Below are 25,237 nucleotides of genomic sequence, written 5' to 3' on the forward strand. Positions count from 1 at the left end.
GGAGGGGCTGCCCTGCTCCAGGAGGGGCTGCCCTGCTCCAGGAGGGGCTGCCCTGCTCCAGGAGGGGCTGCCCTGCTCCAGGAGGGGCTGCCCTGCTCCCGGAGGGGCTGCCCTGCTCCAGGAGGGGCTGCCCTGCTCCAGGAGGCCAATTCATACAGCCAGAGAATGGCTCAGGCTGGAAGGGAGCTCAGAGCTCCTCTGCTCCAACCTCCCTCCAGGCCCAGGGACAGCTCTCAGCTGCTCAGGGCCTCATCCAGCCTGGCCTGCAGCACCCCCAGGCAGGAGGCAGCCACAGCCTCCCTGGGCAGCCTGGGCCAGAGCCTCAGCAGCCTGGCACTGAAGAGCTTCTTCCTCAGCTGCAGCCTGAGCCTGCTCTGCCTCAGCTCCAAACCATTGCCCCTGGGCCTGGCTCCAGCCCCCCTCAGCCAAAGTCCCTCTGCAGCCTTCCTGCAGGATGCCTTCAGGGGCTGGCAGCAGCTCTGAGGTGCCCCTGGAGCCTTCTCCTCTGCAGGCTGCACAGCCCCAGCTCCCTCTGCCTGTGCTCCCAGCAGAGCTGCTGCAGCCCTGGCAGCAGCCTTGTGGCCTCCTCTGGGCTCTCTGCAGCAGCTCTGTGTCCTGCTGCTGCTGGGGACAGCAGGGCTGGAGGCAGTGCCACAGGTGGGGTCTGAGCAGGGCTCTTTTGCTGCCCCCTCCCAGGCATTGCCAAGGGAAGGGTTTGGGTTGGTTTTGGCCTTGGTGCCTGCAGTGTTCCTGCCCCCCTGGGGCAGAGCTGCACACAGAGATGTTCTCTGCAGGCCCTGCTCGGGACTCAGGCAGCTCCCAGTGTGCCTCCTCCAGCTGCTGGCCCTGCAGGCAGAGGCAGAAGGGAATCTGCCCTCACTTCTCCTTGCCCAGAGCTGTGTGTGGAAGGCAGGCCCCAGGTCTAGGTGGGGAAGTTCCCAGCAGCTCCATCCCTGCATTCCCCTCTCCTGGTGCTGCACACAGGGAGGGGACAGCAAGTCTCTGGTGGCTGGCAGCTGGCAGTGGGTGGCACCAGTGCAGCTCCATGGCTGCCAGCCTGGGGCCTCTCCCACCCCTTGGTGCTTCTCCAGGCCTGCAGAATGGAAGCTTTGTGTGCTGAGTGGTTTGTGTGCTGCTGGCTGCTGGCTTTGGAAGCCACCAGGAAGGGGAAGAGCCCTGGGCTGGGCCACTCAGTGTCAGCACAGGGGGAAGCAGGGAATTGGGGTGGGTGGGAAGGAGGTTGTGGATGTGTCCCAGGCCAGGCTGGATGAGGCCCTGAGCAACCTGGGCTGGTGGGAGGGGTCCCTGCCCATGGCAGGGGGTTGGAGCTGGATGAGCTTGGAGGTCCCTTCCAACCCAAACCATTCTCTGGTTCTATGCTCTGTGAGGTCCCTTCCATCCCAGCCCACCCCATGACTCTGATCTGGAAGATCCCTCCGTGGTCTTGGAGGTCCCTTCCCTTCCAAACCTTCCCTGAGTCATCACCAAGTCCAGCCCCAAGCCAGCAGGACCAGAGAGTGCCCTGCAGAGGAGTCCTGCCCAGGGGGGCAGCAGTGGCTCAGCTGTGGCCCTGGCTGGAGGGCAGAAATGCAGCAGGTTGGGAGGCTCCAGCACAGCCCTGGAGGCAGCTCCACGGTGGTGCCACCGGCTGTGGCTCAGCCAAACCAACCTCTCGGCAGGGTCAGAAGGTCTCCTTCCTAGGAGCAGCAGAACTGGGACAGGCCAGCATTAAAATGCAGCCATGCAGGGCTGAGGAGCTGCCCTCCTGCTCCTGGCTGTCACCTGCTGCATCAAGCAGCCTCAGGCCTGGCAGGGGCTCGGTCTGGAAGGTGGAGGAGCTGAGGTGGAGAAGGGTTCAGTCGCCCAGGCTGGTGGCAGACTTCTGGGGGCCTCCCCATCGTGGGTCCCTGCACCCTGCCTCGTGGCTCCCTCCTCAGGAGGCTGAGTGGTGTCCTGGTGCAGCCTGCCCAGGGATCTGCTTCTGCTTGGGCAGCTCTTGGGCAGGGCACCTGGAGAGCTGTTTCCATCTGTTCCCAGATGGCATCAGGTTGGAAGGGGCCTCAAAGGTCATCTTGTCCAACCCTGCTGCAGGGAGCAGGGAGCAGGGAGCAGGCAGAGCTCTTCAGAGGCTGACAGAATGGCTTGGGCTGGAAAGGGTCTTCAAGACCTCAGAGTGGGTTGGGCTGGAAGGGATCCAGCTCCAGCCCCCTGCCATGGGCAGGGACCCCTGCCAGCAGCCCAGGCTGCTCCGGGCCCCATGCACCTGAAACAGCTCCAGGGAAGGGACATCCAGAGCCTCCCTGGGCCCCCAGAGGCTCCCCACAGCTGCCAGCATCTCAGAGGTTCATTTTTCTCTCAGAAGCTCTTCTGCTGCAGGCTTGGGAGAGAGAAGGAAGCCCAGGCCAGGAGCTGAGCTCTGCTCTCTTTTGCCTCCTAGATGGTCACCACGTGTGGGAGATGGAAGCCAAGACCGACAAGGAGCTGTGCAAGCCAGTGAGTCTGCCTGGGGGATGGGAGCAGCAGGGGCAGAAATGGACCTGGGCTGCTCCAGCTCTGCTGCTGAAGCCTTTCCAAGGCCCTTGGCACTCTCTCCCCTCCCTGACACAGAACAAGTGCTGAGGCCTCCCCTCCTGGCAGGCTCTCCCTGGTGGGAGCGTGGGGCAGGGAGCCTGGGCTGGAGCCATCCCAAGGAGCAGCAGAGGCCCTCTGGAAAAATGTCTCAGGCTGGGCCCTGCCTGCTCCTCCCCTGCCCTGCTGGGTGCCCTCTGCCCCCAGCTGCTGCTTGGCTCTTCCTGCAGCACTAGAGCTGAGTGCCCTCCCCACAGGGGCAGCCCTGTGCTGGGGGAGGTCCCTCCGGAGCCAGGGGCAGGCAGCAGCTGAGCGCTGCAGAGCTGCAGAGCTGCCCAGCTGGGTGCAGGCCAGGAGGAGCTCTGCCTCCTGCTCTGGCACAGGGTGCCAAGGCAGCTCCTGGCGGCCACAGCCGATGGCAGTGTGCAGTTGTGCCAGCTGGGGTCCCTGGGGCATCCCCGAGGCATCCCTTAGCCCTGTGGCCCCCGGCAGAGGGAGCCCAGCCCCGTGCCCTGCAGCCCCGTGCCCTGCAGCCCCGTGCCCTGCAGCCCCGTGCCCTGCAGCCCCCTGCCCTGCAGCCCCCTGCCCTGCAGCAGGAGCTGCCCGAGCTGCCGGGTGGCAGCGCCCCGGTGCCCATCTGCCTGCCCCGGGGAGCTGTGGTCAGGGGGAGGGACCCCGGGCTGCTGACCCCGGGGAGAGCCTCCTGCTGCCCAGCCCCGTGGCCGGCGCCCGGGGGGAAGCCGATGGCTTTGTGGAGCTCAGCCAGGCTGACCGCTGCCTCGCCGAGCCCCGGGCCGCGGCCGCGGAGCTGCCGGGGGCCAGCCCCAGCCCTGCCCTGACCCGCGGCTGCCTCCTGCCCGGCAGAACTCGCTGGTGGTTGAGGTCCCTCCCTTCCGCACCCAGAGGATCTCCAGCCCCGTGCAGGTCAACTTCTACGTCTGCAACGGCAAGAGGAAGAGGAGCCAGTACCAGCTCTTCACCTACCTGCCAGCCAACGGTAACCACCCTGCCCTGGCACCGCAGGCAGGGGAGGAGCCAGTGCCAGCTCTTCCCCTACCTGCCAGCCAACGGCAACCACCCTGCCCTGGCACCGCAGGCAGGGGAGGAGCCAGTGCCAGCTCTTCCCCTACCTGCCAGCCAACGGTAACCACCCTGCCCTGGCACCGCAGGCAGGGGAGGAGCCAGTGCCAGCTCTTCCCCTACCTGCCAGCCAACGGCAACCACCCTGCCCTGGCACCGCAGGCAGGGGAGGAGCCAGTGCCAGCTCTTCCCCTACCTGCCAGCCAACGGCAACCACCCTGCCCTGGCACCGCAGGCAGGGGAGGGAGGAGGGCAGCGCCAGCAGGCTCTGAGCAGCCTCCCAGCGAGCTGGGGGCACAGCTGGTGCTGGGCAGGGGGAGAGGAGCAGGTCAGCAGAGCCTCCCCCTGCTGCTCCCCCATCCCCCCCTGCTGCTCCCCCATCCCCCCCTGCTGCTCCCCATCCCCCCCTGCTGCTCCCCATCCCCCCCTGCTGCTCCCCATCCTCCCCATTCTTCCTCTTCCTTTGGGGGCAGAGAGCTCTTGGTGGCACAGAGCTCTTGGCACAAGGACTTTTGGGCTCTCTCTTGGTGGTACAGAGCTGCTGGGATTGATGTGAGGAGAGGGAGATTGATGCCCAGGGTAGGGGGCAGAGAGCCAGCTGTGCTCTGTGCCAGGCAGCAGGGAACCAGCTGTGCTGTGTGCCAGGCAGTACAGAGCCAGCCTTGCTGTGTGCCAGGCAGTACAGAGCCAGCCTTGCTGTGTGCCAGGCAGCAGAGAACCAGCTGTGCTGTGTGCCAGGCAGCAGGGAACCAGCTGTGCTGTGTGCCAGGCAGTACAGAGCCAGCCTTGCTCTATGCCAGGCAGCAGGGAACCAGCTGTGCTGCATGCCAGGCAGTACAGAGCCAGCCTTGCTCTGTGCCAGGCAGCAGGGAACCAGCTGTGCTGCATGCCAGGCAGTACAGAGCCAGCCTTGCTCTGTGCCAGGCAGCAGGGAACCAGCTGTGCTGCATGCCAGGCAGTACAGAGCCAGCCTTGCTCTGTGCCAGGCAGCAGAGAACCAGCTGTGCTGCATGCCAGGCAGTACAGAGCCAGCCTTGCTCTGTGCCAGGCAGCAGAGAACCAGCTGTGCTGCATGCCAGGCAGTACAGAGCCAGCCTTGCTCTGTGCCAGGCAGCAGAGAACCAGCTGTGCTGTGTGCCAGGCAGTACAGAGCCAGCCTTGCTCTGTGCCAGGCAGCAGAGAACCAGCTGTGCTGCATGCCAGGCAGTACAGAGCCAGCCTTGCTCTGTGCCAGGCAGCAGAGAACCAGCTGTGCTGTGTGCCAGGCAGTACAGAGCCAGCCTTGCTCTATGCCAGGCAGTACAGAGCCAGCCTTGCTCTATGCCAGGCAGTACAGAGCCAGCCTTGCTCTGTGCCAGGCAGCAGAGAACCAGCTGTGCTGTGTGCCAGGCAGTAGAGAACCAGCTGTGCTGTGTGCCAGGCAGTACAGAGCCAGCCTTGCTCTGTGCCAGGCAGCAGAGAACCAGCTGTGCTGTGTGCCAGGCAGTACAGAGCCAGCCTTGCTCTATGCCAGGCAGCAGAGAACCAGCTGTGCTGTGTGCCAGGCAGTACAGAGCCAGCCTTGCTCTATGCCAGGCAGTACAGAGCCAGCCTTGCTCTATGCCAGGCAGTACAGAGCCAGCCTTGCTCTGTGCCAGGCAGCAGAGAACCAGCTGTGCTGCATGCCAGGCAGTACAGAGCCAGCCTTGCTCTGTGCCAGGCAGCAGAGAACCAGCTGTGCTGCATGCCAGGCAGTACAGAGCCAGCCTTGCTCTGTGCCAGGTGGCACAGCCCCAGCTGCTGCAGTCTCTGCTGCCCCCTTGCTGCTGTGGCTGCTGCAGGGCTGCTGCAGGGCTGCTGCTGCCTCTGGGTTCCTCCGCTGCAGGGATCTGAGCTCCGGGAGAGCTGCAGGGGGAGGAGACCAAAGTGGGAGAGCAGAGCAAGGGGGAGGGCAGCAGGTGGTCCTGGTGGGCATGGCACCCCCCGGGGACCCCTGGCTGGGCACTCCTCACTCTGGCACTGCTGAGAGCATCTCGCAGCCCCTGCAGGGCTCCCAGGACAGAGGTGGGAGTGAAGCTGCTCCTGCTGGCATCAGAGGGCTGGCATGGAGTGGGCTGGGAAGGACCTGGAAGGTCACAGAGCCATGGGATGGGTTGGAAGGGACCTTGGAGACCACCTTGCCCCAACCCCCTGGGCAATGCCCACGTCAGGGGGGTTGGATCTGGATGACCTTGCCCCATCCCAGGCAGCCTGGCCTGGAGCAGCTGCAGGGAGGAAGCATCCACAGCCCCAGGCCGCAGCTGGGGAGCTGTGGGCACCCCTGGGCTCCCCAGGCCGAGGGGGACTGGCACCAGCTGGGGAGGGCACAGCAAAGGGCCACAAAGCCCTGAGGGGCCTGGGGCAGCTCTGTAGTGAGCAGAGGCTGAGGGCTCTGGGGGTGCTGAGCCTCCAGCCCCACACACAGGGGGTCCCTGCCAGCCCCACACAGAGGCTCCATTGTCCTCAGCCCCCCAGAGTGATGTCACAGCCCTGAGCCCTGCTCTGAGTCAGAGGCTTTGATTTGTAGCCCCCGGGGCTGCTGCCAGCAAGGAGCTGCTGAGGAGTTGGTGAGATCCTGAGGGGAGCCCAGGGGCTGAGCAGGCCTGGGGCAGCCCTGGCAGAGCACTCAGCACCGCTGGAGGTGCTGGGAGCTGGCAGGGTGCAGTACTCACAGCTCAGGACCATCTCAGTGCCTTAGGAGCCTCCAGCTTTACCACATGGACCAAGCTGGCACTGAGGGGCTGCTTTTTTGGGGGGCCAGGGACTGAGCCCCAGCAGGGCAGAGGCTGATCCCCCAGCAGGGCAGGATCTGATCCCCCAGCAGGGCAGAGGCTGATCCCCCAGCAGGGCAGGATCTGATCCCCCAGCAGGGCAGGATCTGATCCCCCAGCAGGGCAGGATCTGATCCCCCAGCAGGGCAGAGGCTGATCCCCCAGCAGGGCAGGGACTGAGCCCCAGCAGGGCAGGATCTGATCCCCCAGCAGGGCAGGATCTGATCCCCCAGCAGGGCAGGGACTGAGCCCCCAGCAGGGCAGGGACTGATCCCCCAGCAGGGCAGGATCTGATCCCCCAGCAGGGCAGGGACTGAGCCCCCAGCAGGGCAGGATCTGAGCCCCCAGCAGGGCAGGATCTGAGCCCCCAGCAGGGCAGGATCTGAGCCCCCAGCAGGGCAGGATCTGATCCCCCAGCAGGGCAGGGACTGAGCCCCCAGCAGGGCAGGGACTGATCCCCCAGCAGGGCAGGGACTGATCCCCCAGCAGGGCAGGATCTGATCCCCCAGCAGGGCAGGATCTGATCCCCCAGCAGGGCAGGGACTGAGCCCCCAGCAGGGCAGGGACTGAGCCCCCAGCAGGGCAGGATCTGAGCCCCCAGCAGGGCAGGGACTGAGCCCCCAGCAGGGCAGGATCTGAGCCCCCAGCAGGGCAGGATCTGAGCCCCCAGCAGGGCAGGATCTGATCCCCCCAGCAGGGCAGGATCTGATCCCCCAGCAGGGCAGGGACTGAGCCCCCAGCAGGGCAGGATCTGAGCCCCCAGCAGGGCAGGGACTGAGCCCCCAGCAGGGCAGGATCTGATCCCCCCAGCAGGGCAGGATCTGATCCCCCCAGCAGGGCAGGATCTGAGCCCCCCAGCAGGGCAGGGACCGAGCCCCCAGCAGGGCAGGATCTGATCCCCCAGCAGGGCAGGGACTGAGCCCCCCAGCAGGGCAGGGACTGAGCCCCCCAGCAGGGCAGGGACTGAGCCCCCCAGCAGGGCAGGATCTGAGCCCCCAGCAGGGCAGGATCTGAGCCCCCAGCAGGGCAGGGACTGAGCCCCCAGCAGGGCAGGATCTGAGCCCCCAGCAGGGCAGGATCTGAGCCCCCAGCAGGGCAGGGACCGAGCCCCCAGCAGGGCAGGGACTGATCCCCCAGCAGGGCAGGGACTGATCCCCCAGCAGGGCAGGGACTGATCCCCCAGCAGGGCAGGATCTGAGCCCCCAGCAGGGCAGGGACTGAGCCCCCAGCAGGGCAGGGACTGAGCCCCCAGCAGGGCAGGGACTGAGCCCCCCAGCAGGGCAGGATCTGAGCCCCCAGCAGGGCAGGGACTGAGCCCCCAGCAGGGCAGGATCTGAGCCCCCAGCAGGGCAGGGACTGAGCCCCCAGCAGGGCAGGATCTGAGCCCCCAGCAGGGCAGGATCTGAGCCCCCAGCAGGGCAGGATCTGATCCCCCAGCAGGGCAGGATCTGAGCCCCCAGCAGGGCAGGGACTGAGCCCCCAGCAGGGCAGGATCTGAGCCCCCAGCAGGGCAGGGACTGAGCCCCCAGCAGGGCAGGATCTGATCCCCCCAGCAGGGCAGGATCTGAGCCCCCCAGCAGGGCAGGATCTGAGCCCCCCAGCAGGGCAGGGACTGAGCCCCCAGCAGGGCAGGATCTGATCCCCCAGCAGGGCAGGGACTGAGCCCCCAGCAGGGCAGGGACTGAGCCCCCCAGCAGGGCAGGGACTGAGCCCCCCAGCAGGGCAGGATCTGAGCCCCCAGCAGGGCAGGGACTGAGCCCCCAGCAGGGCAGGATCTGAGCCCCCAGCAGGGCAGGGACCGAGCCCCCAGCAGGGCAGGGACTGATCCCCCAGCAGGGCAGGGACTGAGCCCCCAGCAGGGCAGGGACTGATCCCCCAGCAGGGCAGGATCTGAGCCCCCAGCAGGGCAGGGACTGAGCCCCCAGCAGGGCAGGGACTGAGCCCCCAGCAGGGCAGGGACTGAGCCCCCCAGCAGGGCAGGATCTGAGCCCCCAGCAGGGCAGGATCTGAGCCCCCAGCAGGGCAGTTTGTCAATGCAGACCTTGGCCAGGCCTGTTGGCATTTGTTGATCTGTTTGGAGGGGCAGTGCCAAGGTAGTGCCAGAAACAAGCTGTTGATTGGTGCCAGCCAGCAGTGAGTGGCTGAGGGAGACCTCCTTGCTCCCTGCAGCTCCCTGAGGAGGCTGCAGCCAGCTGGGGGCTCTGCTCCCCACTCTCAGGTGTAGAAGGAGAGGAAGTGGCCTGGAGTTGTGCCAGGGGCATTTGGGTTTGGAGATCAGCTCTGCTTTCACCTCTCAGCTCTCCCCTCAGCCCTGGAGGTGTCAGGGCCAGGCTGGATGAGGCCTGGAGCAGCCTGGGCTGGTGGAGGTGTCCCTGCCCGTGGCAGGGGGCTGGAGCTGGATGGCCTTCACGGTCCCTTCCAGCCCAACCCTTTCAGGATCTGTGAGGTCCCTTCCAGCCCATTCCACCCTCCACTGACCCCGGGGTGCAGCTCAGCAGTGCAGGAGGCAGGAGAGGGCCACGGCAGACAGAGCCCGGCTCAGGCTCCGCTGGCTCGCCGCTGCCGCGGCGCTCTCCTGGCTCCGTCGGGGGTCTCAGGGGGGGCGGCGGCAGCCCGGGACACCCAGAGGCTTGTGCAGGGCTGCGGGTTTGGCCGCGGGTGTGCCGGGCACAGCCCCGCGGCTCCTGCCGGTCTGAAGCCCCCCGGGGGTCTGTGTTTTCTCTCCGTGTAGTTCCCATCATCAAGACGGAGCCCACGGATGACTACGAGCCCGCCCAGCCCTGTGGACCAATGCCCCAAGGGCTCAGCCCTCTCTCCAAGCCCTACTACAGCCAGGGGCTGCTGCTGCCCCCCGAGCCGCCGCCGGGGCCCTGCCTGGTGCCAGGCTTCGCCTCCTGCCAGCAGCGCAGCCCCCTGCTGCCGCCCGCCCCCAGCGCCAGCCCCAAGCTGCACGACCTCTCCTCCTCCTCCTCCTCCTCCTCCTCCTCCTCGCCCTACGGCCACCTGGGACTTCAGCACCCCGCTGGAGGCGTCGCCACCATCCAGGAGGTGCCCCGGCCCCTGGTGGCGCAGCCCAGCCCCCCCGAGCCGCAGGTGAGTCACCACGGGAGCGGTAGCTGTCCCCTGGGCCACCAGCAAACACTCTGCCCCGGCAGCCCCTCTGCTCCAGCTCCATCTCTCACCCAAGAGCCGACCTGCCTGCAGCCCTGCAGCCCAGCTCACTGCTCCTCCATAACGGCTCCGCTGCAGCAGCTCCTGCCGAAGGCTCCCCGGAGGGAGGCTCCGCCCGGCCAAGCCCCGGCACTGCCGCGGGGGCAGGAGGGAAGTGAGCATAGCCTGGCCCCAATCCCTGTAACCATCAAGAGGGAGCCCGAGGAGTTGGACCAGATGTACCTGGATGATGGTGAGTCCCACAGCATAGGTTTGGCCTTCAAGCCTCTCTGCTCTCGCAGTCAGCTCCCTCACACCTCTGCTCCTCTCAGCACGGTGGGGAGAGGCTCCAGGAGCAGCCTGGGGCAGCAAAGGCTCCAGGAGCAGCCTGGGGCAGAAAAGGCTCCAGGAGCAAAGGCTCCAGGAGCAGCCTGGGGCAGCAAAGACTCCAGGAGCAGCCTGGGGCAGAAAAGGCTCCAGGAGCAAAGGCTCCAGGAGCAGCCTGGGGCAGCAAAGACTCCAGGAGCAGCCTGGGGCAGCAAAGGCTCCAGGAGCAGCCTGGGGCAGCAAAGGCTCCAGGAGCAAAGGCTCCAGGAGCAGCCTGGGGCAGCAAAGGCTCCAGGAGCAAAGGCTCCAGGAGCAGCCTGGGGCAGCAAAGGCTCCAGGAGCAGCCTGGGGCAGCAAAGGCTCCAGGAGCAAAGGCTCCAGGAGCAGCCTGGGGCAGCAAAGGTTCCAGGTGCAAAGGCTCCAGGAGCAGCCTGGGGCAGCAAAGGTTCCAGGAGCAAAGGCTCCAGGAGCAGCCTGGGGCAGCAAAGGCTCCAGGAGCAAAGGCTCCAGGAGCAGCCTGGGGCAGCAAAGGCTCCAGGAGCAAAGGCTCCAGGAGCAGCCTGGGGCAGCAAAGGCTCCAGGAGCAAAGGCTCCAGGAGAAGCCTGGGGCAGAAAAGGCTCCAGGAGAAGCCTGGAGGGAAAAAGGGCCCAGGACCTTCCTGGTGATCAAAAAGGTTCCATGAAGAGCCTGGTAGAGCACTGTGGACTTGTGCTTGGGCTGCCTGTACACAGTGAGGGCCTCCTTAGGTCTGTGTGAGGTGATGGAGCTGTGCTGGGGGTTCTCCAAGGGGACGTCTGAGGGTCTCTTCTGACCCCAGGCCACCTGTGGATGTCATCTGAGCTCTGAGGGTGGTTACCAGGAGCTGGCTGCAGGACCAGCAGCTGTGGTGCCTTCAGCTCTCATCTCTTCTCCTCCCTCCCTGGAGGTGCTCCAGGCCAGGCTGGATGAGGCCTGGAGCAGCCTGGGCTGGTGGGAGGTGTCCCTGCCCATGGCAGGGGGCTGGCACTGGGTCACCTCCCAGGTCCCTTCCAGCCCAAGCCCTTCCCTCTTGCGGTGTCACTCCTCACTCTGGGGGCATCTGGGGGTCTTCCACCCTTGCTTTGTGTTTTGCCTGTGCTGTCCATGCCCCTCTGGGAGGTGAAGATGCTGTGATGGCCCTTGCCAAGCCCAGTGAGCCAGCCCTGGTGAGAGGGACAGCCTGGGGTGGCCTCCAAGCTGGGAGTGTCTCAGCAGCAGGCAGCTCCAGGCTGAGCTCCCTGCCAGTGGCTCTGCCTGGAGGGTGGCACCAGCTGGTGCCAAGGAGCATCTGCCTGGGGTTATCCTCCAGGGACAGCCAGCAGAGCTCAGAGCCCTGCCCTTGGGAGCAGAACCCTGCAGGCTGGGATGGGTTTGGAGATTTCCAGCTCCAGGAGAGGTGGGGGTGGCACCGTGGGCAGGCCTGAGGCGCTTCTCCTCCTCAGGAGCTCCAAGTTCTGCACAGCTGCTCTGTGGTGAGCAGGTTGTCTGCCTTGGCACCTTCTGTGAGCAGCAAGGCCTCAGCCACCCAGGCCAAAAGCCATGCCCAGAGCTGGGGGTTGAGAGGCACCAGAAGTTAGCACAGAATGGTTGGGGTGGGAGAAGACCTCTAAGGGCACTGAGTTCAACCAATCAACCCCAACTCCGTCTGCTGCTCCACAGGACCTGGGCTGGGGGCCATGCAGGGCTGGGGGAGGAGGTTGGAGCTGATGATCCAAGAGGTCTCTTCCAGCCTTGGTGATTCTGTGGTCTGGTGGCCATGGGTAGAAGGTTGGAGCTGGAGCTCCCCCTAACTCCTCCTGGCTCCCCCTGACTCCTGGCTCAGCACAGCCCCCACCAAGTGAGGCTGCAAAACCATCCCTGGCATCTGGGTCAGGCCCTGGATGCCCTCTGAGTGCCACCCCCTGGCCGCTGGCAGAGTGAGAGCAGGGGGGGTCCTGTTTGCTGTCCTCCAGCCCTCAGCAGCCCCAGGCTGTGCCAAGCCCTCTGCCTGCTCCGGGGCTGCTGCAGCCTCTGCTCCTCCCAGCAGGGCCCTTGCTGGCTGCTTGCTGCCCCCTGCAGCAGGCTGGGAGCCTTCTTTTCCTCCCCCTTCTTTTCCTCCCCCTTCTTTTCCTCCCCCTTCTTTTCCTCCCCCTTCTTTTCCTCCCCCTTCTTTTCCTCCCCCTTCTTTTCCTCCCCCTTCTTTTCCTCCCCCTTCTTTTCCTCCCCCTTCTTTTCCTCCCCCTTCTTTTCCTCCCCCTTCTTTTCCTCCCCCTTCTTTTCCTCCCCCTTCTTTTCCTCCCCCTTCTTTTCCTCCCCCTTCTTTTCCTCCCCCTTCTTTTCCTCCCCCTTCTTTTCCTCCCCCTTCTTTTCCTCCCCCTTCTTTTCCTCCCCCTTCTTTTCCTCCCCCTTCTTTTCCTCCCCCTGCTATTCTTCTTTCCCCTTCTTTTCCTCCACTCTTCCTTCTTTTGCTTTCCGCCCTTCTGTTTTCCTCCTCCTTTCCCTCTCTTCCTCCCCTCCTTTCCCTCTCTTCCTCCCCTCCTTTCCCTCTCTTCCTCCCCTCCTTTCCCTCTCTTCCTCCCCTCCTGTCCCTCTCTTCCTCCCCTCCTGTCCCTCTCTTCCTCCCCTCCTGTCCCTCTCTTCCTCCCCTCCTGTCCCTCTCTTCCTCCCCTCCTTTCCCTCTCTTCCTCCCCTCCTGTCCCTCTCTTCCTCCCCTCCTGTCCCTCTCTTCCTCCCCTCCTTTCCCTCTCTTCCTCCCCTCCTGTCCCTCTCTTCCTCCCCTCCTTTCCCTCTCTTCCTCCCCTCCTTTCCCCCCTCCCCACTTCCTGCGGGGCTCTGGCAGCTCTGCAGAGCTCTGAAGCTGCTTCCTTGGTGCTCCCTGGGCCCCGAGCCTGGCAGTGCCTCCCGGGGCTGGCCGAGGGTCCTGCCCCGCAGCCTCCTCCCTCGGCCTCGCCCCATCCCTGCCCTGCCCCAATCCCTGCCCTGCCCCAATCCCTGCCCTGCCCCAATCCCTGCCCTGCTCCATCCCTGCCCTGCTCCATCCCTGCCCTGCCCCAATCCCTGCCCTGCCCCAATCCCTGCCCTGCTCCATCCCTGCCCTGCCCCAATCCCTGCCCTGCCCCAATCCCTGCCCTGCTCCATCCCTGCCCTGCCCCATCCCTGCCCTGCTCCATCCCTGCCCTGCTCCATCCCTGCCCTGCTCCATCCCACCCCTGCCGGCCGCGGGCAGCTCCTCTCTCCCACCCCCACGCTCAGCCCTTTCCCCTCTGCTCCCGGAGCTGCTCCCTGCTCAGCTCCACTTCTGTCTCTTGTTTCTACTCTTCTCTCCCTCCCAAGCCTTTTTCCCACCCTCCAGGACACCTCCAGCTGCCTCCCCAGCCCTGCTCCAAGGCTTGCTGAGGCTGGTTCAGCCTGGGGAGGAGAAATCTGCCACTCAGCAAGTTCTGCCTGGGACAGCAATGTGCCCTGGGGGCCAAGAGAGACAATGGGGTCCTGGGGGCAGCAGGGCTGGGGAGGTTCTGCTGCCCCTCTGCTCTGCCCTGCTGAGAGCACAGCTGCAATCCTGTGGCCAGGTTGGGGCTCCCCAGGTCAAGAGAGACAGAGAGCTGCTGGAGAGAGTCCAAGGCAGAGCCAGGAGGAGGCATAGGGGACTTGAGCATCTCCCCTGTGAGGAGAGACTGAGAGCCCTGGGGGTGTTGAGTCTGGGGAGGAGAAGGCTGAGAGGGATCTGATCAATGTCTATCAATAGCTGAGGGCTGGGGGGCAGGTGGAGGGGGACAAGAAGCCTCTTTTGGAGGCAGGGAGCCTCTTTCTGGGGGCAAGGCTCTCCAAGTGGTCCCTGGAAGCTGGGGAGGGATGTAGAACCAGCCTGTCCTTCCACACCCTGCAGGACAGACGGACATGGGGGTGTCCTCTCTGGGTCATAGGTGCCAGAGGTGCAAAGAGCTGCCTGGGGCCCAGGTTGGAGTGAGGAGGGGTGGGAGGCACTGGGGCAGGTTCTGGATGTCCCCTCCCAGGAGGTGCCCAAGGCCAGGGGTCAGGCCTTCAGCACCTTGGTGTAAGGGAACCCCCCAGGGCAGGGGTCTTCAAGGGATGGTCTTCAAGGGGCTTGGGACTTGCTGGTCTTGAAGGGGCTTGCAGTAGATGACCTTTAAGGTCCCTCCCGACCCAACCCGGTCTATGACTCTCCTGCAGTAGCTTCTCTCAGGTGGGCAAGGCCCTTTGTGCCCTCTGGGAGCTCTGCTGAGCTGCTGCCCCCTGCCCTGCGCTGCGTCGGAGGCCAAGGACACCACCCCCGCAGGTCCCTGCAGCACTTCCCCCTCCCGGCGCTGCTGTCCCTCTGCAGCCCTCCGCAGCCAGCAGGGACGGCAGGGACGCTCCCGGGGGCAGAGCCTGCGGCGCTGCTTATCTGGCCCGGGGGCCAGGAGCTCCTGGAGCCAGATAGTGCAGACAATGGGAGCAGGGCTGCAGAGCCTCCCCTGATACCCAGCGGGCACCCACAGACCGTTCCCATGGCCAGGCAGGGCCTTTGCTATCGCCGCGGAGCTGCCCTGGCGCTGGCCCTGGCTGCTATCGGCTCCCCCGGGAGCTCCATCCCTGGGCTCTGGGGGGGGTTGGTGTTTCCCAGCCCAGCTGTGAGCCCTGGCCCCCTGCAGCTGCTCTCTATCAGGCCCTGGCAGCTGCTGCTGCTGCAGATAGGGCAGGAAGCAGGCGGCGGCAGGCGGCGGCGGGGGCAGCCCTGCCGTGCCCCTGCCCTGCCCCGAGCTCTGCCACCTGGCAAGGCTGGCACCAAAAACCCACCAAAGCCACCCAAAGTTAAAGGGAGAGCTGGGGGGGAAGGGGTGGTGGTGTTAGGAAGGGCCCCAGCAGGCAGCTGTGCCTGGGCTGCCTGTGCCAGGGAGGAGAGGAGATGCCCTTGGCTGGGAGTTGGGTGCCCTGCTGGCACGGGGCAGCCCTGGTGCCCTCCTCTGCCAGCTCAGAGGAGCCCTCTCAGCTCCCCAGGGCTGGGCACTTCTGAAGCTCTCCCTCCTCATGCCCAGTGGGCACCTGGAGCAGGACAGCTCACCCAGCTGGCTCCCAAGGGCTCCTAGCAGCACCTGGCAGGGGACAGCAGCCAGAGGCAGTGGGGACAAAAGCCTCCAGAGCAAGAAACTCCTCTCAGTATCCTGGTGGTGGTTGTGGTGGTGGTGGTGGTGGTGGTTTTGGTGATGGTGGTTGTGGTGGTTGTTGTTGTTGTTGTTTGCATTTTATTGGCTTGATTTTTTACCATTTAACTGTTGTTATTTTTAATCATATTTTTTAATAGGTTAACCTCCAAACCTTGCAGTTCAGGAGGCAAAAAACAACCCTCTGAAAGTTTCAGTTCAGGAGAGAGAACAAAAGCAGACAGAAACCCCAAAGCTTTCAGCTCATCAGGAAAACAAAGGGAGTCCAGAGGAGAGGTCTGCAGCCTGCCCCCCGCCCCAGCTGTAACTTCCCGAGCTGGGTCTGCAGCATCCTCCTGCCTGCCCGGCAGACACAGGCAGCTGCCCTCCCCGGGCCGCCCCAGCCAGCTCCTGAGCATCTGCGAATGCTTTTAGGGGAGAGGGGAAACAAAGACCCAAAGCCAAAGCCGGCTGCGAGGCTTTTCCCGGGGCTGTCGCTGCGGGGCTGTCGCTGCGGGGCTGGGGCAGGGTCGCCGAGCGGAGCCTCTGCGCTTGCCGCTCTTGGCAGCGCTCCCTGCTCGCCCCCGCAGCCTCCCCGCAGCCCCCCCTGCAGCCCCCCCTGCAGCCCCCCCTGCAGCCCTCCCCCAGCCCTCCCCGCAGCCCCCCCCGCAGCCTCCCCGCAGCCCCCCCTGCAGCCCCCCCTGCAGCCCTCCCCCAGCCCTCCCCGCAGCCCCCCCCGCAGCCTCCCCGCAGCCCCCCCTGCAGCCCCCCCTGCAGCCCCCCCTGCAGCCCTCCCCCAGCCCTCCCCGCAGCCCCCCCCGCAGCCCCTTGCCCCTCTCTCCTGTGCCAGAGCCTCAGCACCCTGGCACTGAAGAGCTTCTTCCTCAGCTCCAGGCTGACCCTGCTCTGCCTCAGCTCCAAAACAGTTCAGGAGCTTTCTCTCCTGGACTGAAAGGTTTGGAGGTTGTTTTCTTTTCCTCCAGAACTGAAAGGTTTGGAGAACTTTTTTCCCTTTCTCCTGAGCAGGGAGCTTTGGAGGTTCTCTTTTTGCCTCTCCTGAGCAGGGAGCTTTGGAGGTTCTCTTTTTGCCTCTCCTGAACAGGGAGCTTTGGAGGTTCTCTTTTTGCCTCTCCTGAACAGGGAGCTTTGGAGGTTCTCTTTTTGCCTCTCCTGAGCTTTGGAGTGAGCTTCTCTCCCCTCTTCCACAGTAGCTGTTGCCAGCCAGCTGCAGCCCTCCCATATTTCACTCAGAGCTGAGGAACCCAAACCTTGAGACCAAATTAAACTCCTTGTTGACATTGCAATAAAAACCCCAAAGCAGGGCTCAGACTGAAGCAGCTTCAGCTGCAACCCCCCAGCCCCAAGCTGCACTTCAGCTCTTTTATGGATGGAAGATTTGTTTCCTGGGGTCCCCAGGCTCCCCATCCAGCAAAGTTATTTCCTCTTGGCAGCTGCCTGGAAATAAAAAAAAGAGGATATCAAAGCCCTGAAGCAGAGGTGGAGGGGAGGAGGAGCTGTGGCAGGCAGCAGGAGGAAGCAGAGTCTCCCCAGCACCTGTAAATATTTGCTCTGTGTCTTGGCCAGGGGGAAAGAAAGGAAGAAAGAAAGGGAAAAGGAGGGAAAATAATTGTCAGGGCATTTATTTGGTGAGTTGGGGAGGAAATAGAATCTGCAGCTGGCAGGAAGGTGGTGGTGTGGGGCTAGGAGGGGGAGCAGCAGAGAGGGGTTAGGTCCCCACTTCACAACCACCTCCAAGGGCAGTCAGCTTGCTGGCCCCTGGCTGGGCTGATGCCAGGGCAGTGTGGGCAGAGGGCAGGAGAGGGCATCCTGCCCCTGGGCTCTGCTCTGCTCAGACCTCACCTCCAGCCCTGCCCCTGGGCTCTGCTCTGCTCAGACCTCACCTCCAACCCTGCCCCTGGGCTCTGCTCTGCTCAGACCTCACCTCCAACCCTGCCCCTGGGCTCTGCTCTGCTCAGACCTCACCTCCAACCCTGCCTCCAGCCCTGCTGTCCCCAGCAGCAGCAGGACACAGAGCTGCTGCAGAGAGCCCAGAGGAGGCCACAAGGCTGCTGCCAGGGCTGCAGCAGCTCTGCTGGGAGCACAGGCTGAGGGAGCTGGGGCTGTGCAGCCTGCAGAGGAGAAGGCTCCAGGGGCACCTCAGAGCTGCTGCCAGCCCCTGAAGGCATCCTGCAGGAAGGCTGCAGAGGGACTTTGGCTGAGGGGGGCTGGAGCCAGGCCCAGGGGCAATGGTTTGGAGCTGAGGCAGAGCAGGCTCAGGCTGCAGCTGAGGAAGAAGCTCTTCAGTGCCAGGGAGCTGAGGCTCTGGCACAGGCTGCCCAGGGAGGCTGTGGCTGCCTCCTGCCTGGGGGTGCTGCAGGCCAGGCTGGATGAGGCCCTGAGCAGCTGAGCCTGGCTGAGAGCTGTCCCTGGGCATGGAGGGGAGGTTGGAGCAGAGGAGCTCTGAGCTGCCCCCAGCCTGGGCTCTGCCATGCTCTGCTCTCTCCCTCCTGGCTTTGCTTTTTTTCCTCTTCATTATCTTCTGTTTTTTTCCTGCTGTTTTCATCCTGCTCTGCTCCATGCAGAGGTTTCCATCCCACCCCTGCCAGCTTTCCACTCTTCCTGAGGACTTCCCGTGGTCCCCCCTGGCCCAGGCTGGGATGAAGGAATGCCAGCGATGTGTGCAGGTGGAGCTGCTGCAGATAAAGGCTGTTTGATGTCAGCTGGGTGGGCACCAGGCCTGCTGCAGCAGGAGGGCTGCAGTGGTGGCACAGACAGCCAGCAGCTTGCACTGCCAGGGCCTTTGTTGTCACACTCAAAGCTTTTGGGCTCTCCTCCCTTCCGTGGAATGTCCTCTGTGCCCCCAGGGCCCCCAGCCTGGGAGGCTTTGTTGTGTGGAGCCTAGGGGCTCCAGCCAGAGCTGGCCCTTGCTGCTGGGCTGCTCCTGTCACAGGGCTGCTTCTGAAGGGGAGCCAGGTCAGAGCATCCATCAGAGAAAGGGTTGGGGTGGAAGGGATGCCCAGAGGCCCCCAGCCCAACCCCCTGCACCCAGCAGGGACATCCTCCCCTACAGCAGGTTGCTCACAGCCTTCTCCAGCCTCCCCTTGAACGCCTCCAGGCTTGGGGGGGCCTCAAGCCCCTCCCTGGGCAACCTGCTGCAGGCTTCCAGCAGCCTCCTGGGGCAGAGCTTCTTCCTCACAGCCAAGCTCCATCTGCTCTGCTCTCATTCCCAACCTCTGCCCCTGGGCCTGGCCCTGCAGCCCTTTGGCAGCAGTCCCTCTGCAGCCTGCTGCTCTGTCTTCTCTCCCCTTCCCCTTCCCCTTCCCCTTCCCCTTCCCCTTCCCCTTCCCCTTCCCCTTCCCCTTCCCCTTCCCCTTCCCCTTCCCCTTCCCCTTCCCCTTCCCCTTCCCCTTCCCCTTCCCCTTCCCCTTCCCCTTCCCCTTCCCCTTCCCCTTCCCCTTCCCCTTCCCCTTCCCCTTCCCCTTCCCCTTCCCCTTCCCCCAGCAGTATTTTTTGTTTCCAAACCTGACCCCAGGGTGGTGGAGGCTGGAAGGGACCTGTGGAGATCAGCCAGAGCAGGCTGCAGAGGGCCACATCCAGGTGGGGCTCCACCACCTCTGGGTGGTCAAACCTCTTCCTGTGCCATGTGCCTGCTGCCTGTTGCCATGTGAGGTGCCAGGGGCTGGGGGCAGCTGCTGGCAGAAGGCTGGTGCTGGGTGCATGCCTGTGGGGTGCTCCTGTGGCAGGGCAGGAGGTCCCCAGGCAGCCACCCCTAGCACTGGGCTCAGAGCTCTGCAGTGTGTCCCCCACTGCCCTGCACTGCCCCTGAGCTTCAGGAGCTGCCAGCACCTGGGGCCATGAGGCCTCAACCCTGCTGCTCTCTAGGGAGCTGCTGGAGGGCATGAAGGAACAGGTGGCCGTGGCACCTGGGGCAGGGTCTGGTGGCCACGGTGGGGTTGGGCTAATGGTTGGGCTGGATGAGCTTGGAGGTCATGGTCTTGGCTCTTTGGGCCATGGTTTGGTGGCCATGGTGGTGTTGGGTTGGTGTTGGCCTGGATGGCCTTAGAGCTGGTGGCCATGGCTCTTTGGGCCATGGTTTGGTGGCCATGGTGGTGTTGGGTTGGTGTTGGCCTGGATGGCCTTAGAGATGGTGGCCATGGCTCTTTGGGCCATGGTTTGGTGGCCATGGTGGGGTTGGGTTGGTGTTGGACTGGATGAGCTCAGAGGTCATGGCCATGGCACCTGGGGCCAGGGTCTGGTGGCCATGGTGGTGTTGGGTTGGTGTTGGCCTGGATGGCCTTAGAGCTGGTGGCCATGGCTCTTTGGGCCATGGTTTGGGGGGCATGGGGGTGCTGGGCTGCTGTCTGGACTGGGTGCTCCCAAGGGCTTCTCCAACCCCAGCAGCTCTGTGGCTGCAGGAAGGATTTCTCCAGGAGCAGCTTTGCAGGAGGAGTTTTCCTGACTCATTGCAGGATCTCAGCCCCAGCTCAGTGCTGCTCCTTGCAGCTCCCGGGGAGGGATGCTGCTAATTAGTGAGGAAGTGACAGGAGCAGGAGGGTTCTCCTCCTCTGGGGGGGCTGATGGCAGCAGCTGAACTTTCCTGGCTGATTTTTGTCTATATTTGGCCATTTTGTTCTCTTTTAAGCAAAATCTGGCCAGGGAGCTGGGGAGAACATCTCCCTCCCCTCCTCCTTCCCCTCTCTATTTCCAGTCCCTCTGCACAGAACCATTAAGGTTGGAGAAGCCCTCTGAGATCCAACCACCCAACACCACCCTGGCCCCAAGGGCCATGTCCCTGGCCTCTGAGACCACCCAGTCCAACCTTCAGCCCATCACCACCATGGCCACCAAACCCTGGCCCCAGGTGGCCCTGGCCCACCTTTCTTGAGCTCCACCAGGGATGGGAACTCCACCACCCCCCTGGGCAGCCTCCCTGGGGCATTTTCATTCGCAGTGAAGGATCTCAGGGGTCATGGCCATGGCACCTGGGCCATGGTTTGGTGGCCATGGTGGGGTTGGGTTGAGGTTGGGCTGGATGAGCTCAGAAGGCTTTTCCCACCCAACCCATTCCTTGATTACAGACTCATGGCTCTCAGCTCACAGAATCTCCCAGGGGCAGGGGTCAGGAGGGACCTCTGAAGATCACCTGGTCCAACCCCCAGCCCCAGCAGGGTCACCTGGGGCAGCTCAGTCTCCTGCCTTCCATTGTTACAGTCTCCTGGGCTCCTATCTTTAGGAGCATGAAGCTCCCCAAGGAGCTCCCCAGCAGGGGAAGCCCCCAGGCCATGCACCACCAGCCTTTGTAGCTCCTGTGGGAGGAGTGGGAGAGAGTCTGAGCTGGGAGGTGGCACAGCAGGGCCACACTGCTGTCCCTGCTGCCAGCCAGGGGCAGGGGAGCTCAGTTGCTGGTTGCTGGAGTCCACAGAGCCACCAAGTGCTGCACATCCATTGTCACTGCCCAGGAAGGTCCCAGCTGAACATGGAGCCCCCCAGCACCTGCAGTTTTCTGCCATCCTCAGCTCTTTGCCCCTTTGCACCATTCTGGGGCTGTGCTGTGGGTGGGAAGGCTGCAGCTGGCTGTGGGAAGTCCCCAGCAGGGTTTCCCCTGTGGGTGGTACCCCTGGGAGCAGCAGGGATGCCCCCAGAGCCACCTGAAGCCAGAGCTGCTGCAGAGCTGCTGCAGAGCCTGCTCTGATCTCCCCTGCAGGCAGCAGCCTGCTGCTCCCAGGGAAGTCTTCTGCTTGAGCTGGGCCATGAGGAGTCACAGAATGGGTTGGCTTGGAAGGGACCTCCCAGATCATCCCTTCCAGCCCCTGCAGGTCCCTTCCAGCCCAGCCCACTCTGCTCTGCTCTTGGGAAGGACAATCTGAGGCCAGCCTCCCACAGGACCTTTGATTCTCCCTTGGCAGAGTCAAGAGCAGCAGCGTGGGGCCAGACACAGCAGCCCAGCCCCTGTGGTCCCAGCTAAGGCACCTGCAGGGAGGTTGGGTGCCAGGGGCCATTTGTTGCCTGCAGGAGGGGTCAGGGGCTGGCACAGGCTGCCCAGGGGGGTGGTGGAGTCCCCATGCCCGGAGGGGTTCGAGGGAGCTGTGGCCATGGCCCTTGGGGCAGGGTTTGGTGGCCATGCTGGGGCTGGTGTTGGCCTGGAGGATCTCAGAGGTCTTTCCCACCCCAAACCATTCCATGGTTGTCTCTCAGAGCTGCAGGGAGGGAGGAGCTGCCAGCATGGCAGTGCCAGAACCTGGAGCTGGAGCTGGGCTGGGGAGCAACCTTCTGAGCCCCCCCAGCAGGTGTCCCTTCACGTGGCCTTGCTGCCACCCCTGCCACCCACCAGAGAGCTTCCCTCCCAGCCCCAGGTGCCCCGGGGGGAAGTCCACTCTGGGCACACTTCCCCTTTCCACTCCCACCCCTGGTGCTCTCTGTGGGTGCTGGAGCTGTGCCAGCCTGCCTGCCCTGCTGGAGCGTGCATGGTGCCCCCTGGGCCTGCTGCCTGCCCCCTGGCCCTCCCTGCAGGCCTTCCCCGGGGGTGTGTGGGGGCAGGGCAGGAGGTGGCAGCGAGAGCAGGAGCCCCGTGCCCGAGCCGCCCAGGTGCCACCACGGGCAAGGGGTGCTGGGCATCCTCTGTGGCACAGTCTGGCTGTGAGCTCTGCTGGAGTGGTTGCCCTTGGGCTGAGGTCTGGCTGCCTCCTGAGGCCACTCTGCTCTTGCCCAGCTGCACAGGGCACTGGCATGGGCACCCCAGGCCTGGCTGCTCCTTGCCACCAAGCAGGGCAGGGCTTGCTGCCCCCCTGTTTCTGGAAGGCCAGAGGGGGCCCCCGAGGGGGCTCAGGGAAAGAGCTGCTGCACAGCTCAGCTCCCACATCCCCTCCCCACACCCTGCAGCTGCTCAGGGCCAGGCTGGATGAGGCCTGGAGCAAGCTGCTCCAGTGGGAGCTGTGCCTGGGCATGGCAGGGGTTGGCACCGGGCGATCTTGAGCGCAGACCATCGGCTGTGGGTGTGTGGAGCCTGCCCTTGCCGGGCTGCCACGGCCTGCTGTGTGCAGAGCTGAGCTCCCTGAGCCTGGGGCTCTGGGGGAGCCGCTGCCAGGGGTGGGGTTGGTGGCCAGGAGCTGCTGAGAGCTCCAGGAGAGCTCCAGGAGAGCTCCAGGAGAGCTCCAGGAGAGCTCTGAGTGCTGCAGGTGCTGCAGGGGCAGTAGTCTGCAGGGAAAAAACAAACACCAGGGGCACCACAAAACCTAACCAAAACGCCCTGCCCTGCCCTGCCCTGCCCTGCCCTGCCCAGCCCTGCCCAGCCCTGCCCAGCCCTGCCCTGCCCAGCCCTGCCCTACCCAGCCCTGCCCAGCCCTGCCCTACCCAGCCCTGCCCTGCCCAGCCCTACCCAACCCATCCAACCTAACCCTACTCAACTCAATCCAAGCCATTCCAGGGTGGGTGGAGATGGCAGGGGGGAGATGGCTGGGGGTGGGATGGGGCTGGCAGGGGGTGGGTGGAGCTGGTGGGGCTGGGGGTGTTGTGCAGGCTGCAGAGGGCCTTGGCCAAGTGCAGTCACTTCCTGCCCCTCTGCCAGAGCTCACAGCTGATAAAGGGCCAGGGCTGGAGTGTGGGAAAGCTCCAGAGCTGGGTGGGCTGCAGGCAGGGTGCAGGCAGGGGGAGGAGAAGGCTCCTGGGGAGAGCAAGCAGGACTCTGTCAGTGGAGAGGCAGGGCTTGGGCCTCCTGTCCTCTGCCTCTTGCCCAGGCTGGGAGCTTGCTCAGCCCTCCCCTCGGCAGGAGAAGGGTGAGGGGGGCCCTGAGCAGTGCTTGCAAGCACCTGGGGGGGTGGGGACAGGAGGCTGAGGCTCTGCTCAGTGGTGTCCTGTGCTGGGACACAGACTGGAGCCCAGGGGCCTCCACCTCAGCAGGAGGAGAAACTTCTCTGCTGTGAGGCTGCTGGAGCCTGGGGCAGGCTGCCCGGGGGGGCTGTGGAGTCTCCTGCTCTGGGGACTTTCAGGACCCACCTGAAGTGTTCTGGGTGCCCTGCCCTGCTCTGGCAGGGGGCTTGGGCTGGGTGACCTCCAGAGGTCCCTTCCAGCCCCGCTCTGATTCTGTGTCTCTGTGGGTGGCAGCAGGGACTGGACACAGGAGGTGTTCCTGGGTGCTGCTGGGGTCTCCAGGGAGCAGGCAGGCAGGCAGCAGCTCTCTGCTAGCAGCTCACCATGGGAAAGGGCTCAGCCCACCCTGGGGGAGCTCTGTGCCCACCGTGGGAAAGGGCTCAGCCCACCGTGGGGGAGCTCTGTGCCCACCGTGGGGGAGCTCTGTGCCCACCATGGAGGATCTGTGTTCCCTGGAGGCCCCGGGGCTGGGCACTCCCAGCTCTTGCTGCCCCAGCAGCTGGCACGGCCACCACGGCCCTTGCTGCGGCAGTGGCTTGCTCCGGGCTGCCCCGGGCTCCGCTTTGCTGCCCGTGCCCAGGGCAGTGCCCAGTCTGTGCCCCTGGGAACGGGAGGCGTTGGATGCCCCGCGGGCTGCAGGGAGCTGCTGCGGTCGTGCTGCTTCCCAGGGTGTTGGGCACCGCCCCCGCCTCGGGCAGCCCTCTGCTGACTCCTGCCGGTGCCACCGGGGCGGATGCCAGGCGGGGGTGCTGCGGAGAGCCTGCCGCAGCAGGGCAGCGCTGACCAAGCCTCCTCTCTCCTCTCCTCTCGTTGCAGTAAATGAGATCATAAGGAACGACCTCTCCGGCACCAGTGCCCACTCCTAGCTGTCGCCCCCAGGCCTGGCAGCAGGCCCTCAGACACCTCTGGCCTCGCTGGGCAGCAGCGGGCACCCAGCCCTGGCACCGCTCTGCTCTTCCACCTCGCCCCACCCCAGGAACGAAGACTCGCCTCTGGCTCCCAGGGGAGCTCCTCAGGCAGCAGGAGCTCCTGGAGGGACTTCACCTCAGAGGGAGGGAGGAGAGGCTCAGACAGGACAGCACCAGGGGAGCTTGGCCAAAGCCAGGCAGCCCCTGCCCGGCACTGCCCCCGGGCACGGCACTCGGCCCTGGCGCTGCCTTCCCCGAGCAGGCTTGGAGCCTGGGAAGCCTTGGGAGGTGCAGCTCTGGAGCTGGCATCCTGCAGCGAGGTGTGGAGAGCCCCCCTGCTCCAGCCAGGCGGCAGCAGGGCTTCCAGAGCTCCTGCAGCTCCTCCTCTGCCGGCGGTGCCCAGCCTCTGCCAGCGGTGCCCAGCCTCTGCCAGCGGTGCCCAGCCTCTGCCGGCGGTGCCCAGCCTCTGCCAGCGGTGCCCAGCCTCTGCTGGCTGTGCCCAGCCTCTGCTGGCGGTGCCCAGCCTCTGCCAGGGGTGCCCAGCCTCTGCCGGCGGTGCCCAGCCTCTGCCGGCGGTGCCCAGCCTCTGCCAGGGGTGCCCAGCCTCTGCCGGCTGTGCCCAGCCTCTGCCAGGGGTGCCCAGCCTCTGCCGGCGGTGCCCAGCCTCTGCCAGCGGTGCCCAGCCTCTGCCAGGGGTGCCCAGCCTCTGCTGGCGGTGCCCAGCCTCTGCCAGGGGTGCCCAGCCTCTGCCGGCTGTGCCCAGCCTCTGCCAGCGGTGCCCAGCCTCTGCCGGCGGTGCCCAGCCTCTGCCAGGGGTGCCCAGCCTCTGCCGGCTGTGCCCAGCCTCTGCCAGCGGTGCCCAGCCTCTGCCGGCGGTGCCCAGCCTCTGCCAGCGGTGCCCAGCCTCTGCTGGCTGTGCCCAGCCTCTTGCCTTCCTTTTCAGCCCATGCCAGGAGGCCTCCTGGCTGTTGGCGTCATCTCAGCTTGGTTCTGCCCTGCATCTCCTCCTTAATGCCCTGCAAGGGAGCACAGGAGTCTGAGAGCAGCTTGGAGAGGACCCTCCTGGGTGCCAGGGTAAGGACCCCCCAGAGCTGAGCCCCAGGAGATGGCACCAGAGCTCACCCCTGGGGATGTGGCACCAGAGCTCAGCCTGGAGCTCAGCTCTGATGGTCAGCCCTGGAGCTGCTGCTGCCTGCCTGGCGAGGGGCAGAGGTTTACCAACCCCCTCCTCCCCCCCCCTGCTCTGCCCTGGGGCTCTGGAGGGGCTGCCCCCGGGCTGGGCACTGGCAGCGGGCAGGGAGGGGCAGGGGGCACAGGGAGGAGAGGCCTGGCGATGGGAATGGGAAGGGCTTTCAACTGGAGCTGAAGCCTTTGCCTCCTCAAGTTAATTCTCATTTGCATTTCCAGTCT

General features: G+C 65.1%; 1 protein-coding gene across 1 annotated transcript in view; it reads left to right on the forward strand.

Moving 5' to 3' along the window:
* The window catches only part of NFATC1 (nuclear factor of activated T cells 1), a 66,430-nt gene extending 42,381 nt beyond the window's left edge, over positions 1–24,049 (forward strand). The window contains exons 7-10 of the mRNA XM_054164312.1: positions 2,438–2,493; positions 3,433–3,565; positions 9,169–9,840; positions 23,736–24,049. Of these exons, the coding sequence (XP_054020287.1) occupies positions 2,438–2,493; positions 3,433–3,565; positions 9,169–9,840; positions 23,736–23,785 (911 nt within the window). The 3' untranslated portion in view covers positions 23,786–24,049. The remainder of the gene's footprint in view (positions 1–2,437; positions 2,494–3,432; positions 3,566–9,168; positions 9,841–23,735) is intronic.
* The last annotated feature ends 1,188 nt before the right edge of the window (positions 24,050–25,237 follow it).

This window comes from Dryobates pubescens, chromosome 9 (assembly GCF_014839835.1).
Source record: "Dryobates pubescens isolate bDryPub1 chromosome 9, bDryPub1.pri, whole genome shotgun sequence".
Classification (NCBI taxonomy): Eukaryota; Metazoa; Chordata; class Aves; order Piciformes; family Picidae; genus Dryobates; species Dryobates pubescens.